The following is a 26613-nucleotide window of genomic DNA, read 5'->3' as shown; positions in this document are numbered from 1 at the left end:
GTCTTCCATTATCTTTCCGATATGTGATAACATGCGCGTATCTGCCTCTTCGTGGTCTGATGTCAAACTATCTATTTGGTTTACAGCAATTGATCCATCGAGGTCATAGCTGATCATGTGGCATTCTTGAAAAAAAAGCTATTACAAGATCTAGTTTCTGTTTCACAGTTGACTTGCTCCATGTATCCTTCAAAAATTTCACTAGGGCAGTCTTGTTTGAGCCATCTGCTAAAGTTTCAGACCACTTTGGCACTGATTAGTTCGAACTAAACACAGCAAACTTTTGCCTTCCTTTCACATTTCTACGACTTCTCTCACCTCATTTAATGCTGATATCAGGGTATGTGTCACAAACAACATCTACACGACATGCATAATACACGCTTGCAATACTAACTATCCGTTGCAAAAGCTGACTTGCAGCCATGCTAAATGTTGGAGGAGCTTTCAGGGTCTGAATTTCGGCCATAGTATCAACCACAACAGCGTCAAAGACTGGTAGCTGATCCTGGTTAACATAGATTGATGGTTGATCATCAACATCTCTCTCAACAGCAGCCATCAGAGCCGACTTAGCAGCTTTCAATATAAAGCCATCAGAGTTAGCCAGGGACCAGCCAATGTTGCCAAGAGAGAATGATAACACTTTTCTCAAATCCAAGTTGTGCTGTTGGCTGATCACTCACAAATTCTCAAACAGTCTGCACGAACACTCTAGGACTTTTTCTTTTGATTTCTTCTCAGCTGATGGTAATATGGTGATGGTTTTGAGCTTATTTGACTTGATGGATGCATTGAAATCAATCTCTTGGGTGCTTAACCTCTCCTGGACAAATTCTGAAAGCTGTTTCTCTCCTATCACATTTTCCATTCCAAGATCCTGCTTCACTTTAATGGAGGCTTTTGCACCACTGGTAATATGTACTAACTTCTTGGTTTGAAACGCAAACGATTCTTGCTGTTATGAGTCTTTCATGACTTCCCTCATTTTTCCATCAGCCTTCCATGCTTTTTCACGCATCTCATAATTTGCTGCATCTGAATCAACAAGCACTAGTATCTTTTTCGTGTCTGTATGTACAACTGTTCGTTCCGGGTGAGATAGAGTCCAGGTTGAAAGGCCGGTGACTTCCTGATAAACCCTATGATTCCACCGTGAGACTTTGAGTCTCTTTTAATTGTTTGCTCAATATATCGATCACAAGCCATAGAGCTGAGTGGACAGTGATGTCGTGATTGATAAGTAAAATACCTCTTTATAAGAGCCTCATACACCTTGCTATGCGACACTTTCAGGTTAGTCATCGCTGCATAGTACAGCGTGCCATATCTAGCGTAGTTTGTGTGGTCATATGCAAAAAGCCAAGGAAGGATCTTACATGTAATTTATCTATACATTTATGTCCAAATTGTAGGCTATAACACGTCATGTAAACTGCAAAGAGTTAGTTTGGCTGCTCTCGAAATGTGCAGACAAAGATGAAAATGTTTTTTTTTTCTCCCACTTGAGTACCATCATTATGGAGTAATCATCATGGATTTGTGAAGTAATAAATATCTAGTCTCACCTCTTCTGCTGTGTCACATTCTTCCTGTCACTTCTCATGTCTTTTCTTAGCTCTTTCCATAACGAGTTTGTTGCAATACTTTTTTTTAACAGGCATGATGACTTAACAAGTCTGAACTCTCATCAAAGTTCTCAATATTTAGCACATTTTGAGCAATTTGACATTGAATTCTCTCTTCTTTCAATATCAACCATCTGTTTGAATGCTGCTTGGCTGCTTCAAATTGAATTTTAGTCATTCTGATTAGGGTTTCATTCACAGACTAATAAAGATAGTGAAACAAGCAGTCTTGCTGCATTCTTGGCATAGGTTAAAAAATGCTGCAAGTTGACTCATCTAATCTCAAATAAAAGCATTTATTATTTTTCGAGATTATAAAATAGTTTTTTTTGTTTAATATGAAAGGTTTTTCAAGCAAACTTGGAGTGGCCCCTTCCCATTTTGAAAGTGCTCTTTAGCTCAGAAATGCCAAAACACATAGGTGTAAAGACATTATAATTAAATTCAGCATAAAACTATGAAACATCTTTGTTTGCACAGCCCAGCCTCTGTAGGAAAAAGCCGAAAGATAAGCTTATGTTTCTACTGTACTACTAGTATGGTGAATTATTTAGAAACGTCCTTCTTAACTTTTCAAATGTAATTTAACTATGAGGTCTTTTATTCAAACAAAGAATAATAACTGGATTTAAAAAATCAAAAAGGAATTTCAAAACTTAAAAAAATACCAATCTTTCCATCTTTGCGACCTTTAACGCCGAGGCTGAGACTTGGATGTCTACTGATGCTTCTTTGTTTGAATTTCGCACTGCTATCTTCCTGAAGACAAAAGTAACTCAAGATATATATAATATATATGATATATATGATAGAAAAGTTCTTCTCAATTTTTCCAGTTGTAATTTAACTCTGAGGTCTTTTCTTCTAACAAAGAATAATAACTGGATTTGAAAAATCGAAAGGGAATTTCAAAACCTAAAAAAAAAGCGCAATCTTCCCATCTTTGTGCCCTTCGACTCCGAGGCTGATACTTGGATATCTACTGATGCTTCTTCATTTGAATTAGGCACTGCTATCTTCCTAAAGGTAGATGAGGGACTCAAGCCAGTAGCGCTCACCTCTAGAATAACAACGGAGACGAACAACGATATGCTAAAATCTAAAAAAGCATTGACTGGTAGACAGTTCAACATAAAGACAGATCACAAACCTCTATTGCAAATACTAAATGAACTGGAGCTGAGCTTCCTCCCTGTGTCCAGAGATACAAATTATGTATGATGTGATTCTTTGTACAAATTATCATATAAACCTGGAGAAAAGCTAGTCATAGCTGATGCGTTCAGTCATTCGCCAAAAAATTAGAAAGAATAATAAAATGATTGCGATGGAAAACAAGATCAAGTGTATCGACCCTAGTGTCTCACAACAGCTTTGTGACTGACATCATGTAAGATCTTTTTAATTAGTGGTGTAGATGGTGATCTGCAAGTTGTTACAAGCATCTACGTGTAGTTGAATTAAGATTATTCATTAGGTCGTTGCTGCTATAGTCTGTATCGATGAGTCTTTTAACCTGACTTGTCTACACAAAATGTTAAAGTATTGGTACAACTCTTGAGCGGATGTCGATTTTGGGTCTCTTCAAACAAAATTTCTGCAACGTAAAACAGAAGTGACGACCATGTGGCACCTCAATATATGAGGTGAAGAGTTATGATTGTCACATATCTTGATACATGTGTGTAGCATAAATGATTATCTTCCTCCATTTTTGTACTTATGGCAAACATCTTTATTTTTATGTACACTCATATACGTATAGCAAGGATTATGTTGTCGGTTATCATTGGCATCAACCACTTGTCTAAAAATAATTCAGGTACAAGCTAGACAGAATGAGATGTAGTTACTGATATTCTGACAGCAGCTATCATTTCAGTTTATCTGATGAATGTTTCCTATGATGCTGGCGAGGGAAGCGAACTTGGTTATCCCATCACATGTTAAAGATGGATCCTTTTGTAATGTTGGTTTTTAATTCCCATTGTAGCATTTCTCGGTTTAAATATTTGGAACAGCTAGCAATATCATTTTGCGATGATTGTATTTACACTCCTACAAAGATTCCAACACTTTCATCACTCAAGACCCTGAGTCTTAATCGTGGTCTCTTGAACCCAGCCATGCTAAGGTTAGTAAATGCTGGTATATCATATTCCTATGTTTGTTTACTATTTGATCGTGGGTTAAAGATGCGAAAGTACATCTTATAGCATTTCAATACTTGAGTACAGATTTTAATGTATTTATTCAGCTAATATTCAGAATACCATAAAACCTTTATTTGAACGGCATGGCGCTCTGTTTTCCAACCCTTCCGCTGTAGTGACATTTTATTAGAGGTGGCATGCAAATAGAGGGTGCGTTGATTTTTTAAATAGCACGTCAGATTTTTTCGGGGCTAAATTTAACATTTTTTACGACTGAAGCGAATGTCACATATATTTTGTACTCTCCTTTGGGTGAAGCAATGTTGACCCTTTAACTCGTTGCAACCATCGCGAGTTAACCCGCGAATTTCCATCGTAGCTAGGCTACCAACGCGAGTTATCTCGCCTTGAAAATTTACCTATTCCGAGTACAATTATTTCTAAGTTTCAAAAGAAAATTTTTGATTAGTTGTAAATAAAAATTTCTGGCTAATCAGAAAAACTTACAATTATGCCTCAATGATATCTCTGGCAATAGTTATAACCAAAATATACTTAATCAATATCGACGTCTACCTAAACCGGAGATTATCATGGCGACTTAAAATTTTATCATTTGTGATCAATTTTTTCTCAACTCCAAAAGTAAATATGCAGATTCAGAAATGGTAAGACAGTGAAAGACTGCATAAATCAAATTAAAACATTATTTTTAATGTTTCAAAGTTATTATTAACTTTTAATTTTGCCAGTTTAAATCGTTATGCTCAAATCAAAATGCACTTTTTAGGTAGTTAGCCGTATTAAAACTAAAGTTATCTCTCACCTCCGATAGGATCGTATTGATTCTTAGAGACGTTTGTGAAGTCGGAAAAGTCAAGGACAGAGTTATTGAACACATTTTAATTATTTGAAACATGTTTATGACAGTTTATTTGAGTTATATTGGCATGTAGATTTGCTGTTTTGGTTTGAAGGATGATGCCCGCAAGGAAAATTTCGAAATTAAAGTTTCATGATTTTCATTTTCATGACTAACTGTTATATATAAAAATATTATTTATAACTTTGTATTGTACATAGCAAAACAATAATTTAAACTAAACTACTTATATTCTTATTGTGAAATTCTAGCTTTGATTCAGCAAGTGAAGGTTTTTGAAAATCAGAAATATTCCAACACTACCTTCTTTGAGACACATGACTACATGTAACTACTATAAAGTCTCTATTTGAATTTCACACCATTTGGAAGAGGTATGGTTCTTGATTGGTTATTTTAAAAATTGAATGGGTAACTTATTTCAGTTCAGTTTCTTGTAGATGTAAGTTAAATTATAGCATTATCCTGATAAATGACTAGTATTTAAAGTAGATCGCATGAAAGTTAGTCGGTTGGTAATGAGTTAAGATGCAAGAAATCTGATAACTTCCCTCCAACTTTTTGTAAATCTCTGAATAAATATGCATTGGGAAGCTGAGAAATATCTATATCAGTTGATATTAATTTTATTGCTTGCAATTAATCTATGATGATCTTATAGGCTGTGCCTTGCTGTGCAATTTGTAAGAGCCGTCAATCTTTTATTTCATTTTAAATGTGAATGCATATTTTTATTTTTCAACTATCTATAAGAGCAGTTTACTTTTTAAGTTCGTTTATGTTCTAGTGTTGCATCAGAAAGTGTCTTCGATATCTAAAATTTGTTACCAATCTATATTATCATTAGTTACAGTAATTTAAATTAGAAAATGCATATTTCTATGCAGTAATTATATTAGTAACAGTAATCTATAAAATGGTGCAAATATATACATGTATTTAAAACAAGTGACATAAACCGTATTTATAATGCATGCTAAACAAAAATTAACATTTTTGAAACAAAAATATTTGCATCATTTGCTAGGCCAGTTGTGTGGTTTGAAACCATTACATCATCTGGCTGTTCAATATCTTCCAAAGCGTATTCTGACTTCAACTCTTCTGCATTGCTGAACTAGTCAATATTATTTTCCAAACCATTTTTTAGCAGAGCAAAACTTTTATTCGTTGCTATTTGGAAAACTTATGGAGAAAATAGCAAAAAATATTTTGATCGCATGCGCTAAGCACAACTTTCAGTCTAAAAATAGTTGTACAGAATCCATCATAGTTGTAAACTGTTTTTCACATACGTTAAAGTATCAAGACCGCGTTAAACAAGCAACTACTATTAGCCTGATAGAGTTATTAATTATTTTTATGGCTTTTGCTTTCAGAGTTTTAAAGAAAAAACTAAATTTTGGAGTTGAAAAATGGACTTCAATATGAATAGCAACCACAAAAGTATTATTTTTAATGATGTAGCCCCATGGTTGATACTCTGAACGAAACACCCACCTGGCTAGGCTCAGACTTGGATATTGTACCCCCAATCACCTGGTTGGTCAATTTGAGATACACCCCTTAAACACTGGGAGTTCCCTAGGGGGCGCCCAGGTTCCACGCCCCGCTAAACATCCAATATGATTCAGAAGCTATAAAAATAATTTCCACGGGCCCTTTCAGTGGCTTGGCTGTGGAAACCCCCCCCCCCCCCCCATTAAGTAGCAAATTCACTGACAGTGCCCCATAGTCTGAAAACCTCCCCTAAAACGTGATTTTGGGCTGAGCCTAATGGGCCTTTTGGGGGAGTATCAGCCCTGGAGACGTAACAGGGTTTTTATTAGCAGCATTTTGTGGACACTTTGCTTCTTATTATGGGTTTGTACAGTTTGAAGAATGTCAAATTGGCCATTAAATAGAGGTGGTGTTCAACTAAACAGCCTCTATTTTTTAATCCTCCTACAGTGGCATTCAAATAAAGGTGGCATTCAAATAGAGGTTTTACGGTATATAGGAAGGTAGATGCATACTATTAGAAGTATTAGATTAACTAGTTACTTTCTCACTAAACACTTCAACTGAATGATGGTAGAATATTGTTTTATTGGCGTTCACAAAACTTTGACACTCTTAAAATACGATCTAAAGACCTCCCTGCTCTTTTCTGATGTAGGCTGAAATGAAAAAGAAATCAATGCATAATTTCATGCTTCCTAACTAGTGATGTACAGTTGTATGTGATACATTCATGCTTCCTAACTAGTGATGTACAGTTGTATGTGATACATTCATGCTTCCTAACTAGTGATGTACAGTTGTATGTGATACATTCATGTTTCTTAACTAGTGATGTACAGTTGTATGTGATACATTCATACTTCCTAACTGGTGATGTACAGTTGTATGTGATACATTCATGTTTCTTAACTAGTGATATACAGTTGTATGTGATACATTCATTCTTCCTAACTAGTGATGTACAGTTGTATGTGATACATTCATGCTTCTTAACTAGTGATGTACAGTCATATGTGATACATTCATGCTTCTTAACTAGTGATGTACAGTTGTATGTGATACATTCATGCTTCTTAACTAGTGATGTACAGTTGTATGTGATACATTCATTCTTCCTAACTAGTGATGTACAGTTGTCTGTGATACACTCATACTTCCTAACTAGTGATGTACAGTTGTATGTGGTACATTCATTCTTCCTAACTAGTGATGTTCAGTTGTATGTGATACATTCATGCTTCCTAACTAGTGATGTACAGTTATATGTGATACATTCATGCTTCACTTTGTGAACAATTACCTAAATATGTATAAATTGTGTATATCTCCTTTAGCCCACATTCTTCTTGTCAGTCTTTACACTGGTATAGCAATTATACTATACTAATTGTATACACAGTACTATCCATGAATAAGTAATACCATTACAATATATTCAGTTGCATCAATAATTGTAGAAAAACCTCACCCAAAATCGCTTTTAATATCATAAAATTAATCTAGTCACACTCTCTTCTTCACTACTGCTGAAGAAGTATTGAAGTTGAATCAACACCATTACAGTTACAACTCTTAGAGTTGTGTCATTTTCAATATACAAACTTCTACTCGCGATCGCTTCAACATACAAATGTTTCAACATATGATGTAAAACCATAGATATATATACCTAGATTGGCCAATAATAGCTATTCCCATCGGTTGCCTTGTCAGACATAAATAGCACGACGTAACGTCACTGTATTGTACCTCACACTTGACTGCACTGCTGTTTACAATGAATCTAATGGGAAGAAGGTAACAAAATTACATTTATTTTCACATAAAAACCTTCTTGTATACATAATCAAGTAAACTAAAGCAATTCTGTGATAATATCTGATAACCACCATAGATTGAAACTATAAAAGCTATGAACTGTTGCACACAAATCATGAGCCATCAGGGCTTTATTTGCAACCCTCTCCTATCCCCATTCTCTCTTTTCCCCTTCTCCAAAGAAGAAGTAAGAAAGGAAAAAGAGAGAAGGGGGAAAGGTGAGGGGGGCAAATAGCCAACCCACCCAAAGAGCCAGACACTGGCTAGGTAAAAGACTAATATCATGTTGAACTAAACATTACTAAGTACAGTAATACTTCAACTTACGAGTGCTCCAACGTGCGAGAAACTTGAGATACGAGCCAGCTTTTAAGCAAGTTTCAGTACTAACATATGAGCCATGTTTGAGATACGAGCACGTGAGTCAGTTGCCAAGTATGCCGAAGGTGTTTTATGAGAACAGCATCACTCTGTATTTTTCAACTACTCAGATTTATACTTTGGTACTGCGTTTTTGTGCGCGATTTTCAGTGCAGAATTACACTGTATGTGAATTAAAAGTACTCTGCGTTGACTGAAAGTTTGCCAGTAAAATGAAAGATGATGCAAAGAAAAAGCAAATGATAACAGTTGATATTAAACAGAAAATTATTGAAAAATATGCGAAATGTGTACGCGTGATTAAGCTAGCTAAGCAATATGACAGAAATACATCCACAATTATCAAACAGGATTATATTCAGGGCATTTAGTTCGCAAAAGGACTAATCATAGTTTCTAAACGGCGCAGCGATCTTCACGACCGCTGATGGAGAGACTGCTCAGGCCTTTAATTGGATAAAAGATAAACAATTGTCCGGTGACAGCGTAACTGAAACGATGCTACGTGAAAAGGCCGGTGCTATCTATCAAAACTATAAAAATAGACATTCGGACAAGTTGGCTAGTGGTTGTGCTTTAATCCTTTGTGATGACACCTGCGTTCGTCCTAATCGCAACATGTTGAAAGGGCGACAAAGGCGAACGTATTTAGATAGATTTATTTTAAGACGGCCGGCTAGTCGTGAAAGCGAAACAAAGGAAAAATTAGCTAACCAGCGAGAAACTTTAAACTACGAACGCCGAAGAAATTTTAATTACGTCAAGTTAAAAATGAAAGTTTGCTTTTAGGTTTGCTTCTGAGTTTGTCTTTTAAGACATTGATAAAATTCAAATTTATCAAAGACAACTGCTGTAATGAAGGATAACTTATATCTCCCTCCCTCGCAAATGCTAGCATTAGCTGCTATTGTATGTATTTAATTTTACATTTTAAATAATCACATTTTTTGTATTATTTTTTAATTGTTGCTTTGAAGGCATGTGGTAAATTATGACAATAACCAACATGTTCTTTCTGTTACAATATCTTGTTTTGAGTGTTTTATTTGCATTTTTAGAGTATGGAAACAAAGCAATATATATTTAATTGTTCGATAAATAAATAAATTGCACCAACATGCGAGTATATTAACATACGAGCTCAGTCTCGAAACGCATTAAGCTCGTAAGTTGAAGTATGATTGTATAAGTTTTTAGCTTTTAAGAGCTTGTTATCACCTTTTCATATATTTCACACCTACAACACAACAGAGTAAGGCATGGTGAATCATATGATACCAAATAACAGCAATGTGAATTTTGTTGCAAGTCAACCTTCAACTTGCTTTTGCATATTGTACAAATAACTTGGTATTGTCCTTTCGTGACTGGCTTCTTAGTGGTGGCAATTAGTGCTAGCCTGGCAAAGTTTTTCACCAATCCAGCACTATTAAGCAACACTCTTGTCGCTTTCTCGCTGTGGTTGCAAACCTCAATCACCACAGGCGAAGACAAAGTCAAGCCACCCTGATTCTTAACTGTGATTAGGGAGTTTGTTGCTTGGTTTACATCAACGTTGGTAACATCCACGATGCTAGTGATACAATCATTACACTTCAGCTTTGGTGACCTAGCCAGCTACATAGCCAGCTGTAAAATAATCATTCTGTCTCATTTTTGACTTCAGACATACTTGCATACTCATCATATTTAGTCATGTTTAGTTCAGCATATTTGTCTATTTACCTAGCCAAGGTCTGGCTCTTTGAGTGGGTGGGCTATTTCCCCTCTCCATTCCCCTTCTCTCTTTTCCCCTTCTAACTTATTCTTTAGAGAAGGGGAAAAGAGAGAATGGGGATAAGAGAGGTTGCAAATAAAGCTATGATAGCTCATGATTTGTGTGCAACAATTCATAGCTTTTATAGTTTTAATCTATGGTGGTTATCAGATATTATCACAGAATTGCTTTAGTTTACTGGATTATGTATACAAGAAGGTTTTTATGTGAAAATAAATGTAATTTTGTTACCTTCTTCCCATTAGATTCATTGTAAACAGCAGTGCAGTCAGGCGTGAGGTACAATACAGTGACGTTACGTCGTGCTATTTATGTCTTACAGGCTTTTTCCCTATTGGCCAATCTAGGTATATGTATCTATGTGTAAAACTGAGTTAATGTTTTACCCTACACGCAAATAAATTTTTAGCATACCATTGCGTTTTTGCAGACCAACATATATAATATTGTTGATTATACAGTGTAAGTTAGTAAGCTAGTAATAATTCTAATTAAAGACATAGTTTTGTAACAAGTTATAAGTTGATATCATGTAAATCTCATCTAATATATGTTAGATGAAATTGTTTATACATACTTGTATCTGCATCTCTACCTCCAAATTTACACGCTTCCTTGTTTATGCATCTATTTTCCTTATTTCTATGGTAACAGTGGTACTTCTTTTATTCAGATATACTTTAGTTTAATTTATACTTACAACTATTTAGTTTTTTATGTCCAGCTTTTTACATTGTTTTATAAAGTGCATTTTATTGTTGTGTAAGTATTTGCAGTATTTACTATAGATTAAATGAAAAGAACTCGAGTGGAATGAACTATCCAATTTGCAGTCAATTCCTATAAGAATTTCTCCAGTGTTCAACTGTTTTAATATAGAAGGAAATCTCTGAATAAATTTGCTTTGTATATAGCAGTTTGACTGCATACATTTAGTAACATGAAAGGAGATAAACACAAATGTTGTGTATGTATAATAATGTTACGTGCTATAATGTTGAGTATGGTAATACCATATCTACCTGTATACATGCATGTTTCGGTTTAAAACAGCACTGTAATGCTAATACTGTAATGTACCACCACTGGAGCTACTAGTGATACTATGTACATGTATGTTTGCGTCATTTATTACATATAGTAACATCAATAGTGATATGTGTACATCTTTCATTAAAAACAGCACTGAACTCTCTCATCTGACTAACCTGGAGATACTTGACCTGGCCAGCTGTGGTTTCACTGATAACATAGATGGATATGGTCCTACATTGTCGAAGCTGCCAGATAACTTCACATTTCCTTCATCACTTAAGCAGCTCAATCTGTCCAAGTGCCATTTGACTAATTTGCTAAAAAGGTAAGTTAATTTCTAATCATAAATCTTTAAGATCTTGTGAAACAGTTTTATCAACTTCCCTGCTGAGTCACTTTTAATTGAACAAAATTGTACGACCCTTACTCAGTTTACCCTCCATCTTGATTATATAGATCAAAGTGTAGTATGATATGTTATTATGTATAAATACGTATAACTACAGTGGAATGCACGAGCACACTTCAACTATTTTATACTTGAGGTACATTTCTAAATGCTTAGCTTCAACCTTAAAACTATTAGCAAATCTGTGATAGAAATACATTTCTTCTATGAAAGTTTAGTGGTGAAGTAGTGAGGAGTCACTGTATTACTTATCCTAATGTGTTTGTTTTATTAAAGATAATCTTTATCATTATTTTACTGTCTAGAGACCGTATAATTAACTCTTGTATATATATTGTTATATAGTGTATCACAGTTGACTAACCTGGAGATTCTCAACCTGAGTATTAATCGGTTTAATACTGGTCTACCAGATAGTATTGGGAGCTTGAAATTGTTGAGAAAGCTGACTTTGTCTTCCTGCTGTTTGTCAGCTCTACCTGAAAGGTATGTACATGTAATTATCTCCGATATTATTTTTTATATTTTTTCTTTGCTGTCTTTGATTTACTCGCACTGGTATTAAAAATAGCTTATAAGCTGTGACAGGTAATGTAGTTGTCTGCCACTTGCCGTTCCTGGCAAATGGCAGACACACACTGCCTGGCACATTGATAATGACTTATTTGAGCTCGCTACTATCTGTATTGCTAAACTTACTAATGAAAGGCGTGAGAGTGAGCCTTAGTGACGTTGGGTAACTAATGCAGAGTGTTATGTGTATTTTAACCTACATTAAGGCTCATATCTCCTACTGAAATCATTGCATCTCGTGTAGCTCAATTGGTAAGATTATTGCTTCGTGTACTGGAGGTTCTGAGATCAAATCTGTCATGAAGTGGATGTTTCATTCCTACATTTTAATAGCTATAGCTGGACAGATTGAATAATGGACTTTGAGATTTATATATATATATAGACTAGATGAATGCCAGGTGTTGCTCGGGTAATAAAAAAGTTTTTGGACAGAAAATTTATTTTTAATTAACATATACAATATTTGCCATTCCAACTTTTAAACTTCATATCATGAGAAGAGTGTTTTGTGTGCAGTTCAAATGAATTAAGAGAAAAATAAATGAAACAACTGTAAAACTTTTTCAAACAGCTGTAACTTTTAAATTACACAATGAAAGAAGTATTTTGTTAAAATAAATTAGGAAGAAACATAAAACTGTAAAAGTGTTTAAATGTAAATGTGAAATCATTAGTAATGGCTAAATATACAGTCTTTTGCTATGATTACAATGAAAAAATATTTGGTATACGATTATTTGATTTTAGTGTCGGCATAGACGTATAGAGTGGTATAGAAACCCATAGTAATTATCAATTATCAATCACCCCCTGGTGAAATTCATCGAAATCATCATCATTAAAAATAGTAACCAAACAATATGTTAACCTTAAAACAATAGTTACCTACAATAACTTATTTGCATTTTGTGGTTATGATCTGCAAGAAAATGTAACATTACATCTATAACATGCAGAGTTCTTACCGTCGAGGCAGACGTGTAGCACTATCGCTGAATCTGACTTAAATGAATTTAGCTTACTAAAAACATACAGTACTTGAAGAAAGTTGTTGTATGTATTTTAGTAAACTTAAAACTTCTAACTAAAGTTTTATCACAAATATGTTTGCGAATCCATTTTTACTATAACGGTTAACACTCTTACTATAAATGAATAGCAGCAAAATAGTACTTCAACATTTTTTATTTCATCATAATCAGCACAACAATCGCCAAATTTTAATTTCGAGAGAAGTTATTGTTGATATTGAAGGCAAATTTACCATAGTATTGTGAGGCCAAAAAAGGATCGCGTTTGATAGTCAGACAAAAAATAATTTATAACAGGGGCATCGTAACCCATGGGCGCAATGTATCAATTAATACATCATTTAGTGTGTGCAATCAAGAAAAGGGTATATGGCATATGATAAGAGCCAAATAATTGTAAGGACTGTGTAGCTCAGTGGTTAAATGCATATGGTAAGAAACATACGGTTGCATTTTTCTTGGGTTCACATCCAGCAAGAAGCGGATTTGAACTCACGAAGAAGCGGATTACAAGATTTTAATGGCTTTAACTGGACAAACAGACATCTGAACAGATACACAGTTAACTTTGAGATTCATATACGAGGTCTGATCCAAAAGTTCCAGGAATGGAGCTAACTCAAAATGCGTTGCTTCAATTAACCTCTCTAGTTAATCCCCTTCAAACTACTTCCCTTGGCTACCGATACACTTGTCCCATCTCTTCTGCCATGATGCCATGCAGTGCTGAAAGCCATCGGCTTTGATGCTGTTTAGCTCTCTCGTTGTTGCACATTGAATCGACTCCATACTGTCAAATCTGGTTCATTTCATAGTAAGTTCTAACTTAGGAAATAGCCAGAAGTCACAGGGAGCCAGATCTGGTGAATATGGAAGATGCGGTAGAACGTCCATATTGTTTTTAGCGCAATATTGCTTCACAGAAAATGCAGTGTGGACGGGTGCGTTATCATGGTGCAGCACCCATGAACCTATGTGCCACAATTCAGGTCTTTTGTGCCTAACTCTTTCCCTAAGACATCTCAAAATCTCAATATAAACATACTGATTCACAATAGTACCCTGTGGTAAGTACTCATAATGTACTACTCCATGAATATCGAAAAACGCAACCAGCATGGTCTTTACACCTGACCGAGACATCTTCACCTTTTTTGGTCTTTGGGAGCCCGAAGACTTCCACGGGCTACTTTGGAATTTAGTTTCTGGGTCTTAACTATTATACACCCAAGACTCATCTCCAGTTATTACCTTCAAAAAAAAGTTTTTATCATTCCTTAAAGCTTCCTTGAAATCGTTGCAAGCATGCACCCTGGGCTCCTTTTGGTCATCTGTTAGCAAGCGTGGCACGGACTTTGCTGTGACTCTTCTCATGTTCAAATCGTTAGTTAAAACTCTTTGGACAGTTCCAAAACCAAGTCCAGTTTCTCCAGATACCTTTCTAATGTTTAACGACAATCTGCCATGACTAGTGTCATCACACTGGCAATTGATGAGCAAGTTCTTGCCAAGTCTGGTCTGCCAGACCTCGCATCATCTTCAGTGCTGTCTCTACCCTCACGAAAACGTTTGTGCCACTCATAAACTTGTGTTTTTTTAGAGCAGCATCTCCAAAAGCAATATTTAACACGTCAATGGTCTGAGTACTTGTTTTCCCTAATGTTACACAAAATTTAATGCAAACGCGCTGTTCCGATTGATTAGACATGACGATAAATTTGTTACAGGTTGACTTGCAACAAACTTCACATTACAGTTATTTGGTATCAAAAGATTCACCATGTCTTACTCTGCTGTGTTGTAGGTGCAAAATATGTGGAAATGTTATTACAAGCTCTTAAAAGCTCAAAAACAAACGGTTAATCGACCCTGATAGATTGGAATCAATTTATTTCTATGACGTAGTCAAACGATTTGGTTATTGTTTTGACACGTGATGCCAATTGAAAGGCCAATAAAAGGCTCAATATAAAACTTCCCGTAGCACTAGTTTATGACAAACACTTCAGGTTTTACCGAGGAGCCCTTACCAAATATAGACGCTCGCTAGTTTACAGTTTTGTTTCGGCTTGGTCTAATCATCTAGTCGTAATCTGATCATGTGACCCATACTTCCTGCCAAATAGCGCGAATAATTGCTGCAGCATTTTTCGACTATCACAGGTGACCAACAGGCTTCTCATGTTTATTAGAGGATGATATGCACTCTTTCAAGTTAAGCTTAAAAAGTTAAATGGATTTTTACAGTGGGTGTTGAGATATCAGTGCTCAAACTGACAGCACTACAATGATGATAAAATAGACGCATAAGGACAATAGGCATGGTTTTATTAAATGCGTGAAGTATATTTGTGAAAATGTTTCGACAAATGAGGTTGCATGAAAATGTAAACAGAAGCCATCTTGTTCAGCTATGTCCCATTTGAGCCGTTTTGGAAAGGGATTCTTATCTAAAGCAGTTTCATGATGGCAGCGATTAACTGTTCGTTTTTGAGCTTTCAAGAGCTTATAATCACATTTCCACATATTTTGTACCTACAACACAGCAGAGTAAGACATGGTGAATCTTTTGATACCAAATAACTGTAATGTGAATTTTGTTGCAAATCAACTTTTAAAAAATCGCCGGAAGCACCTGACAGGTCTTGACATATCATCGGCCCACGTGAGTATGCGTTGTCATAGCAACCTGAAATTTTGTGACAACACTCCAGAGGTGTTTCCCGGCAAACGCTCCATAGGGTTTTTCCATCGTGGAAATATGCAAGTGTATACAACTTCATTCCGGGAACTTTTAGATCAGACCTCATACATATATATAGTGTGTCACAGTTGACTAACTTGAGGTATTACACCTGAACAACAACCAGTTTAGTACCAGTCTACCAGATAGTATTGTGAACTTGAAATCATTGAGAGAACTGAATTTTTCTTCCTGCTATTTGACTTCTCCCCCTGAAAGGTATCTAATTATCTCTGATAATCTTTATTATTCCTTTAGTGTCTAGAGACCATATGATTAACACTTGTTCATATTGTTATATAGTCTATCACAGTTGACTAACCTGGAGTTACTCAACCTGAGTGATAACCAGTTTAGTACTGGTCTACCAGATAGTATTGGGAACTTGAAATTGTTGAGAGAACTGAATTTGTGTTCCTGCTTCTTGACTACTCTCCCTGAAAGGTATCTAATTATCTTTGATAATCTTTATTATACATTTACTGTGTAGAGAATATATGATTAACACTTGTATATATTGTTATATAGTGTATCACAGTTGACTAACCTAGAGATACTAAACCTTCGTGGTAATCGGTTCAGTACTGGTCTACCAGATAGTATTGGGGACTTGAAATCATTGAAGGAACTGAATTTGTCTCGCTGCCGTTTGACTTCTTTCCCTGAAAGGTATGTAATTATCTCCAGTATATTTTTACTTTTTCTTTAGTGTGTACAGACCATGTGATTAACCCTTGTTTGTATTGTTATATAGTGTGTCACAGTTGACTAACCTGGAGATACTCAACCTGAGTAATAATCAGTTTAGAACTGGTCTACCAGATATTATTGGGAACTTGAAATCATTGAAAATGCTGAATTTGTTATCCTGCAATTTGACAGCTTTACCTGAAAGGTATGTAATTATCTCTGGTATATCTTTAATATCCCTTTGGTGTCTACAAACCATATGATTGACTCTTGTTTATATTGTTATATAGTGTATCACAGCTGACTAACCTGGAGGTACTAGGCCTTCATCATAATCAGTTTATTGCTGGTTTACCAGATGGTATTGGGGACTTGAAATCATTGAGAGTACTGGATTTTTCTTCTTGCCGTTTGACTTCTCTCCCTGAAAGGTATGTAATTATTTCTGGTAATCTTTATTATCCCTTTAGTGTCTAGAGACTATATGATTAACTCTTGTTTATATTGTTATATAGTGTTTCACAGTTGACTAACCTGGAGATACTAGACCTGCATTATAATCAGTTCGGTACTGGTCTTCCAGATAATATTGGGAACTTGAAATCATTGAGGAAACTGAATTTGTCTTTCTGCCATTTAACTTCTCTCCCTAAGAGGTGTGTAATTATCCCTTATTTATCATTATTTCATCATTTATTTTGTATGTATCAACGCTTATGGAGCTTATTTAGTAACTGCCTTGTTCCTTCACTTTCACAATATTGATAGTCACTCATAAGGAAGCTGCTACCTTCGGTATAGTGTTCTTGAGTCTGATCAGTAACTAGTCATGTAAATCTTTTATTACGGCTGCTACCTTCGGTATAGTGTTCTTGAGTCTGACCTAGTAACTAGTCATGTAAATCTATTATTACCGCTGCTACCTTCGGTATAGTGTTCTTGAGTCTGACCTAGTAACTAGTCATGTAAATCTATTATTACCGCTGCTACCTTCGGTATAGTGTTCTTGAGTCTGATCAGTAACTAGTCATGTAAATCTATTATTACCGCTGCTACCTTCGGTATAGTGTTCTTGAGTCTAATCAGTAACTAGTCATGTAAATCTATTATTACGGCTGCTACCTTCGATATAGTGTTCTTGAGTCTGATCAGTAACTAGTCATGTAAATCTTTTATTATATATATATTCCTCTATATTGTTTATAATCTTTTATCTTCAATCACTGCTGTTGAAGAATTGCAACTCAAGTAGCTATGGTGCTACTTGCCTGGCACACGCAGACCTCTGACTATATTATGTGGGAAGAAATAAATATTTGCTGATGCTTTGGTAACATTTTGGTATATAAAGGTTTTGAAGAGAAATATTTCATCTTTTTGTTAAATATTTTGTGTTAACTTACCAAGTATTAATAGTCTACAGATGGCTTTAATGTAATCAGACAAGTTAGCTGATTGTTAGCAGACTAGTTTTACAGTCAACTCTTATTAAAACAGACCCTGTTAGTCTGGATATCAGATATGATGGACACATGTGGGCAGCTGCGATCAGAGTGCAGTTACATACATTTGGTGATTATACATGCATGTTAGAAAAACACAACATAGGTCTGAATTAGTGTTAAAATGTAACTCATTTAATTTTCAGCAAAACAAAATAGATAACTTTGTGTGAATGGAAATTTTTACATTCAATTTCCTGTTGCAGAAGTTGCCTAACTTTTTTTTATTTTTAGTAATTTTGCAGCTTATTAATTTTGAGGAAATATTTGTTTGCAGAAAGTATTATAACTTTAGTCTTACTTCAGACTTATTTTTTGCCATGCCTTCATGAGGCTATTTTTATAAAGTAACTAAATTTTTAATTTCCTTTTTTTGTATCTGAACTGTAATATTTTTTCTTACAGGCTAACAAATTGTAAGTACTTGTATGTATATAATGGTACGCAGTATATAGTTCAATGTTTAATTATAGGCCTTATTAATGTGATTTGCTTTAGTATAGATCTTTATGTAGACGCATTAATTAAACCGGACAATTGGCTAAACCAGATCCCCACCACTCCTGCCGGTCTATCACTCTATCCTAACGTGGGTCGATTGTATTTTATGTTTATAAAACTATAATTGTGCACAAGCAAATGATCAGTTAGTTTTGACTAAAATATGGAAGAAAGCAAAAGTTTGCATCACTATTTAAGTTATAAGATTTTACAATGAATGCTGAGTACATTTTACATAGCCAAAGTGAATGCTGAGTATATTTTACATAGCCAACGTGAATGGCGAGTATATTTTACATAGCCAAAGTGAATGCGGAGTATATTTTACATAGCCAACGTGAATGGCGAGTATATTTTACATAGCCAAAGTGAATGCTGAGTATATTTCACATAGCCAACGTGAATGCTGAGTACATTTTACATAGCCAACGTGAATGTTGAGTACATTTTACATAGCCAACGTGAATGTTGAGTACATTTTACATAGCCAAAGTGAATGTTGAGTACATTTTACATAGCCAACGTGAATGCTGATTTCACTGAGAACAGTTGACAACGTAGTTTCACTTAATATGCATTGAAATAAATACAGCAGCAGCTGACCATTGTTTTTTGGTAATTTCAGTGTGTTTCACTGTTGACATTAGTTTTGTACGTCTTAAAGTTTTCTTTGGTAATATGCATATCAAATTCTTTGAGAACATTCCAGAACACCACTGTCCATGTTATTTATAGCAAAAGCTTGTTACGAGCATTGGAATTAAAATGAGCAACATATCTTTGCTAGTTCACAAGGTATAAGATACAACTTGATATCGATATACCTGATTTCTATCATCTACAAACCTAGGCTGACATTTAGTCTATTTTCAAATTTATCATCTACAGTTATACCTTCGCATACGAGTGTCCAATGCGACATGCGACAAATTTGAGATACGAAAAAAATTTCGAGCAAATTTTGGCTCTAAAATATGATTTGACTTTGAGATACGAGTTGATTGAGATACGATTTGACTTTGAGATACGAGCTGATTGAGATATGATTTGACTTTGAGATACGAGCTGATTGATATACGATTTGACTTTGAAATATGAGCTGATTGAGATATGATTTGACTTTGAGATACGAGCTGATTGAGATACGATTTGACTTTGAGATACGATTGAGACGCTTCTTGATATGGTCATTAAGTGGCCGAGTACACGAGATGTCTCCTGTGAGAACGGCATCGCCATGTCTTTCTCGCCAGGTCAGTTTAACAAAGTTTTAAAAAGCCTAGCTAAAAGTGAAGGCGAGAGAGAGAGAGAGGCAAAAAGAGCCAAGTCTGAAAAAGAACAAAGCAAAGAACTGAAAACGAAAACCAACAGAATTAAGTTTAGTGTAATGTCAGATTAAAATGTCTTTTCAAGTATGTGTATAGTAAACTAAGTTCATTTGAGTTAAACTTAATTCTTGCAATATTACGTAGTGTCACAAAAGTATAGCGTACTGAATGTGTTGCCATCAAATCTCTGTCACACCACCATTATCCGCTATTGTCTCTCTCGAATGTAAGAACTCCTTAAAATACTGTACATAATGTTACATCTTAGTGCAGATCATAACCCCTATATAAGTATTCAGTACTTTTTGAGCCTTGGCGCCGAATTAGTGCAATTAAAAATCCATTCTTCCATTGTAATATTCCTTTTTTTTATGTGGTTGTTTCAGAGGGTGGGAATGAATTAATGTATATGCAGGTATTTTATGTAGGAAAATTTGATTGGAGATTTGAGATAACTGACATAGGATTAGACGCGCATCAATTTAAAGGAACTACATGCTTTTTCACAGTTTAGGAAATCTGACCAAACTGGAAGATCTGGATCTCAGTCATAATCAGATTTCTGATTTCTTAAGTTTCATCACTCAGCTGGTGAAGTTGAAATCTCTCAACTTGGAATCATGTGAGCTCATTGATCTACCTGCTGGGTAAGTTATACGCTGTAACTAGGTAATAAGTAAATTCTACAATATAACTGACCCTTAGGGAAATTTTATGTGATTAGTTGTAAATTGGAAAATTGGTGAGTTATATTTCCTTCATTGACTGTATTTCTTTGCTTCAAAAATATAGTTAAGATCAGTAATCACTGGGTTTCTTTCCTTCAATAATACCTTCATTCCATCTTTTCTTGTTGTTTTATCAGAATGAAAGTAACAAATGTAACTGCTAACCATGCAAAACCTCACGAAATCTTTTAATGCTATTTTTATCTAAAAGTATAATAGTAGTCAACTTCTATGCAGTTATGTTTTAATGTAAAATCCCTTAACACAATTTTATAATAGTTATTATGCGTAGTAAACTCGAATGAATGGTCATGGGTGAATATACTACACTCATCTTTTAGTATAAATTAGATATGGCTCATATCAGTTGATGTCCTGGAAGGTACTATTCGTATAAGGCTCACCCGTAGAAGTCATTCTTTAGAGAATAGATGCTGTGGAAGAAGCTCCTTAACCAGTTCCCTACTTTTTAAATTTGGTCATTTCCTTGCTTTGACTTACGTTATGAAGCAATATGAACACAGTGATTGTGTCTTTGTCTTTGATCGCGGCGATTGATTAAAGATATAAGATGTAGCGACACTTTTTATAAAACATAGTAGAAGTTACAGAGTAGAAGTTTGTAATAATTGGAGCATATTTTAAAGCCATTCATAGAAGCCGCGTAATGGTCTGCATTAAAAATAAGTCACCTTGCAAAAGCAGAAAACTCCAAAAGTCAAATTCTCACATTAATTATGTAAAATAATGTTGGGCACGGGTAATAAAACTCGTTGAACTCGCGGATTTATCTTCTCTCGAGTCTCGGGCAATAGAGATTTTGAGCATTTCGATCTTGCAAGTTTGGGTTTTGACTTGCGAGTTCGGGTTTTGGTACACGGATCCGTCGAGTAGAGTGGACAAAAACCCGGTCTATTATGCTATGCGCTCTAAACACTGTTTGATAATCCGTCTGTTAACCCTTTGAACCCTGGCTTTTTTGTCAATGCGCCTCAGTAACCCTGGGCAATCTGTCCAACGATCCGAAGTTTTAAAACCTTCATTATCTATATCTGAACGTGCTCATAATACAATGATATTTGGAAAAACACTAGTAAAAAAAAATCAGGCAATCCACAGCAAATGTCATCAAACAGAAAAAAACAGTACTTTACTATTATTTGGGCTGAAACTATAAAAGTTTGTACGATTTTAAAAAAACACGTAAAAAAACATTTACAATAGCATCATATCCATTGAGCACATGTTCATCATTATTCTATGACTCAAAATTTACTGGAAAATTATAATTAGTATTATAAAATTCTTTATTTGCATCATAATCATTTATGACCAATCAACAAATGAGTCGTGTCGATTTTTTTGCAATATCGTTCAAATAAAATTTGTTATTAAAACAAAGGAAGTAGGTAAAGATATTTGAAAACTGCTACAAATGGAAGTGAAATTACTGATCTAATATATTGTGCAAAAATTAATTTGATTGATTTACGCTGTTACTTAGAAACGGCTTTTGTAAACAAAGCCATGTGAATGCCGGAATTTTGGCCGACAGAGATTCTGACACACCCTACGCAATGCTTGAAAACTGACAGTTGGGGTTCAAACTTTAAAGGGCTAAGGCTTCAAGCACGAATATCGGTCGTTGGAAATTAGTAAAACACATTAAATAAATTGAATAGAATTATAAGTGCATTGTAAATTTTAGAATATGTCTGATGTTTGGAAATTTTACACATAAAACCCTTATCAACAAACCCGAGAAACCCGTTGGCCAATAAGTACTCGTACCAACCACTACCATCTACCCGATACTGTAAATGTCAGCCATCTACCCGATCTACCACGTCGGCCATCTACCCGACGGCCGACGAATTTAAATTCGTCGGCCAATAAGTACTCGTGCCAACCACTACCGTCTACCCGATACTCTAAATGTCAGCCATCTACCCGATCTACCACGTCGGCCATCTACCCGATGGCCGACGAATTTAAATTCGTCGGCCAAGAAGTACTTGTGTCCAGCACTAATGTGAAACCCATCTATTCAATGCAATTAAATTCCGTGAAGAACACTAGTGAGCGTTATGTATTAGTCATTGAACATTGTGTTATAAATATTTGACCTATAGACTAACGGCATAGAGGTTCTTACTATTCTTAGTACTGAGAGCTGTTTTGTTACTAGCTGAGCTAATTCTACTAAAATTTTGGTACTAAAACAGAACCAATGTAACAGACTCAGTCAATATCAGCAGAATGTATTTACTGCCTGTTACAAGTCGTGCTTGGGCCACTTCAACCTGGAGACCCTTGGCCAAACCACCAAATAGGAAAATATTACAAAACAGAAACCACAAGCTATTCTGTTTTTAGGTGTTGGGTTTTGCGGATGGTTACAACTTGGTCTGTTTTTTAACATAATGATGTGGTATCAGTATTTCTAGCATTTCTTTTGGCAATCAAAGATTCCATCTTTGATCTTGTTTGCAAAATAAACTGCCCTACAGTCATGGCTGTAGGGCATGTGATGAGAAAGAAAGTTCTCATCACTACTCATCACTTTTTTGTCATGTGCGGGTAGATCATTCTCTCGACTCATAGGCGAGCACGATGATTGCTTGCTCTTAGATCTCACCAGAGAAATTTTCTTTTCACATGACACACACCGAATGCTTCACACTAACCTTGCTCACCTTCTAGTGGATCATGTCACAATGCTATTTAGCTATGGTGTTAATTCAACTCCTGCTTACAATTAAACACTAACTTATGGGATGCAGAAGTCAAAACATATACAGTAGACGTTCCTATGACGTACACCTCCTATAACGTAAATTCCAGACAACGTAAAAAGATTATGTGAAGTTCTTGCTTCGTGCTACGTAAAACATTCCATATAATGTAAAGTGTCAAATCGGGTGAGTTTGCAAAATCAATTTGAATGTTAGTTTGTTTTATCGGACTTGCGGAAGAAAAAAATGCCGTGCGCTTAGCGTACTATTTATTATATATAACTTTCGCGACATTAAAGTTCGTCGTAATAGATCGTTAAATGTGTCGACAAAAAGGCAAATAGGATAGCTGCGCAATTGTTCATAAATACAGAAGTGATTGGTAAGTGTAGGTGTTACAGCGTCGGTCTACCAGTCTTCAGAGTATCGTCAAAAATTATCTTAATCCTAGCCTTAACCCCTGGATACAGATAGACGACGAACAGGTAGAACTGCTTTTTATAGCAAAAGTATTTTGTTGTTTTGCCTTATTGTAGCCGTACAAATATTTATTATTAACTTTACTTTGCAGAATAAACTTTGCCGTTTAGAAAAATAAGCAAATCGTTGTATATGAATGACGAAAATGTGCAGTTCCTATCAACTTGTAAATTTACTGCAATCATGGTCTATAAAACCAGTGAGATCGATCATAAAAGGAGAAAATTTGTTGATGCAAACCAATAATTCTGCAGTTACAGTGCAGCTCACAAATTAAAAGAGTTAAGTAAAGTTTTTCCTATTTTGAATGGCCGAAGGGATGAGTTTGAAAAGTTCTTGGAACAGATTAGACAATTTACATGTATTTTAATGTTCTTATAACGTAAATTCCCTATAACGTAAACGTTCCTGGAACGGATTATTTATGTTATAGGAGCGTCTACTGTACTAATATGCAATTTCACTAGAAGGGTTAAATGCAAGATTTTAATTTTGAGCGAACAGACCATACCCTCTTTTATGCTATATTTATTGATTTAGGAAATGTTATTTTACAGAAACAGAATATATCTCTATTACTTATATATTAATCAATTATTTTCTTTAGTTTTAGAAATTTTGTCCATCTGAAGGTTTTAAAAATGAGAAGGAACAGGTTGACAGAGTTACTTCAGTCTGTCTGTGAGTTGTCCAGCCTAGAAGAACTTGATTTGTCACACTCAAATACATTGCTATCTTTACATTCTAAGATTGTCACAATGGAGCACTTGAATATACTCAATGTCTCCTACTGCGATTCGTTGATATCTCCGCCTGCCGCTTTGTTCCAATCTTCACGATCAAATCTGGAAACTGCACGTCAATACTACCGCGATGAAGCCAGACGTGCCGAAAGTCGACCATTAATTGTCGTTGCGAGTGTCATTGGCTGTTCCGGCGCTGGCAAAACTTCTTTAATCAAAACCCTGCAATCAAAGACGAAGCAAATGGTACTCACTGATTCGGTTGATGCATCTACAAAGGTTTTCAGTTTTGAAGAGGTCTTACTCAAAAACACTGCTAAGACAATCTTACGATTTATTGACATGGGAGGCCATGATATCTACCACCCCGCTTATCATCTTACTTTCCGTAAAAAATGCCTGGTAATTGTGGTGGTCAACATGAAACAGTACCAAACACTAAAGTCTGAGTTTGGAGAAAAGGAAGCTGTAAGGCGGTCATATTTTGATTGGCTGGCCCATCTCTATCTTTCTGAGCCTACTTTGGCTCCTCCCAAGCTAGTTCTAACTCACAAGGATGAGTTTTCTGAGAAGGTGTTTCGAGATTTGAAGAAAAGTATTACCTCCACATTCAGTGCTCTGCGCAATGAGATACTGTCCGAGGACAGTCGCACATATGCCCGATCTCTTTCAGCCAATCATGCTCAGAATGTTGATCTACCCACATTTTGTGTAAGTGATGTATTTGAAGTCGGTCATGAGCAATGCTATGAGTTGGAAAAATTGAAAGATTCACTCTACGAGGCTTGTTCACGATACCTCGAAGAACCTCAAAAGGATTGGATGGCGATTGCCACTACTATTAGTCAATTAGGTGGTTGTTTTCTGGATCGAGCTGAAACATTCGATAAGCTTCGTGAAACCTACTTTTTGAGTCAGAAGCAGCTTGAGGATGTGTTGGAGTACATGCATGACTCTGGTCAAGTCTTATGGTATAAAGATTTGAGTCCACTTTCTCAAATCGTGTTCCATAAAATCTCAATAGTGACAAGCCTAATAAAGGTATTCTACGATCATCAAACGATTGCTAAGCAAGAAAGTCAAGAGCATTCACTCATCCCTTGCCTCAATGATGTTGTTCAGAAGTTTCGATCATCTGGGATCATGAACAAGAGTTTGCTTGAGGATCTTATTCGTTCTGAAAGTGAGTTTAAGACAGATCTCCAAGTTGATATAGCACTAGTTCTGCTACAGTCATTTCATCTTCTTTACGGACCAGTTCAACTCAATTCTCATGATAAAAGTTACTTGCTCCCTTACTACTTTCAAGGATATATGGAGAGTTTCACCCCTCCAAATGAAAATTTGGTTTTTCGAGTTCAGCTAGAATTCGGAGGCTATGCATTGCCTCATCCTGCGTTTCATAGCATGGTTCTGATGTTCCTGGAAAAGTTTTTTCATCCGTTTGATAAGGTGGTAGTGAAAAAAAATGGAGCAATGGTTGGATCAAGTCGCATGGACTTTGCAGTTTCATTTGTGCATGATATCAAGGGTCAAGTCGCTATGATAGAGCTAACTGATAAGGCGCACGGTATCAATGATTTGTGGAAGCAGCTAGATGTCTTCACCGATGAAATCATCACCAAGGTACTGAATACCTGGAAGGCAGTAAGGGTGAAATGCATTTTTTTCTGTCCACATTGCCTACTTACTTCAAAGGCTCATCCTAAGAAAGAGACGAATCCTTTCTGGTGCTGTCTATCACCTCAACTTCCACGCTATTCAGATGGAACTCGGCTGGTCTCGTGTGGCGAAGATCAAAGCATAATGTCTTGTCTGCGGTATCCATGTAAGCACAATCTTCACTGCATATTTGATGTGTTTGGTATGCTTTTATACTTTATAGCTATTGTGTTTTGTCAACACAAGTATCATATTGTCTTTCAGCATTTAGATTGGCCCATTGTAGCAGCTAAATTACTGCAGCCAT

The 26613-nt window shown here is 35.6% G+C and overlaps 1 protein-coding gene across 1 annotated transcript in view; it reads left to right on the top strand.

Annotated features, from left to right (window-relative positions):
• Nucleotides 1-26577, top strand: part of LOC137393962 (malignant fibrous histiocytoma-amplified sequence 1 homolog) — a 32992-nt gene extending 6415 nt beyond the window's left edge. The window contains exons 3-13 of the mRNA XM_068080678.1: nt 3622-3762; nt 11327-11503; nt 11933-12073; nt 16241-16381; nt 16466-16606; nt 16692-16832; nt 16918-17058; nt 17143-17283; nt 20468-20605; nt 24509-26464; nt 26571-26577. Of these exons, the coding sequence (XP_067936779.1) occupies nt 3622-3762; nt 11327-11503; nt 11933-12073; nt 16241-16381; nt 16466-16606; nt 16692-16832; nt 16918-17058; nt 17143-17283; nt 20468-20605; nt 24509-26464; nt 26571-26577 (3265 nt within the window). The remainder of the gene's footprint in view (nt 1-3621; nt 3763-11326; nt 11504-11932; nt 12074-16240; nt 16382-16465; nt 16607-16691; nt 16833-16917; nt 17059-17142; nt 17284-20467; nt 20606-24508; nt 26465-26570) is intronic.
• Nucleotides 26578-26613: the final 36 nt, after the last annotated feature.

This window comes from Watersipora subatra, chromosome 4 (assembly GCF_963576615.1).
Source record: "Watersipora subatra chromosome 4, tzWatSuba1.1, whole genome shotgun sequence".
Classification (NCBI taxonomy): domain Eukaryota; kingdom Metazoa; phylum Bryozoa; class Gymnolaemata; order Cheilostomatida; family Watersiporidae; genus Watersipora; species Watersipora subatra.
The sequence above is the reverse complement of the archived record's forward strand: the minus strand, read 5'-3'. Positions and strand labels throughout refer to the sequence as shown.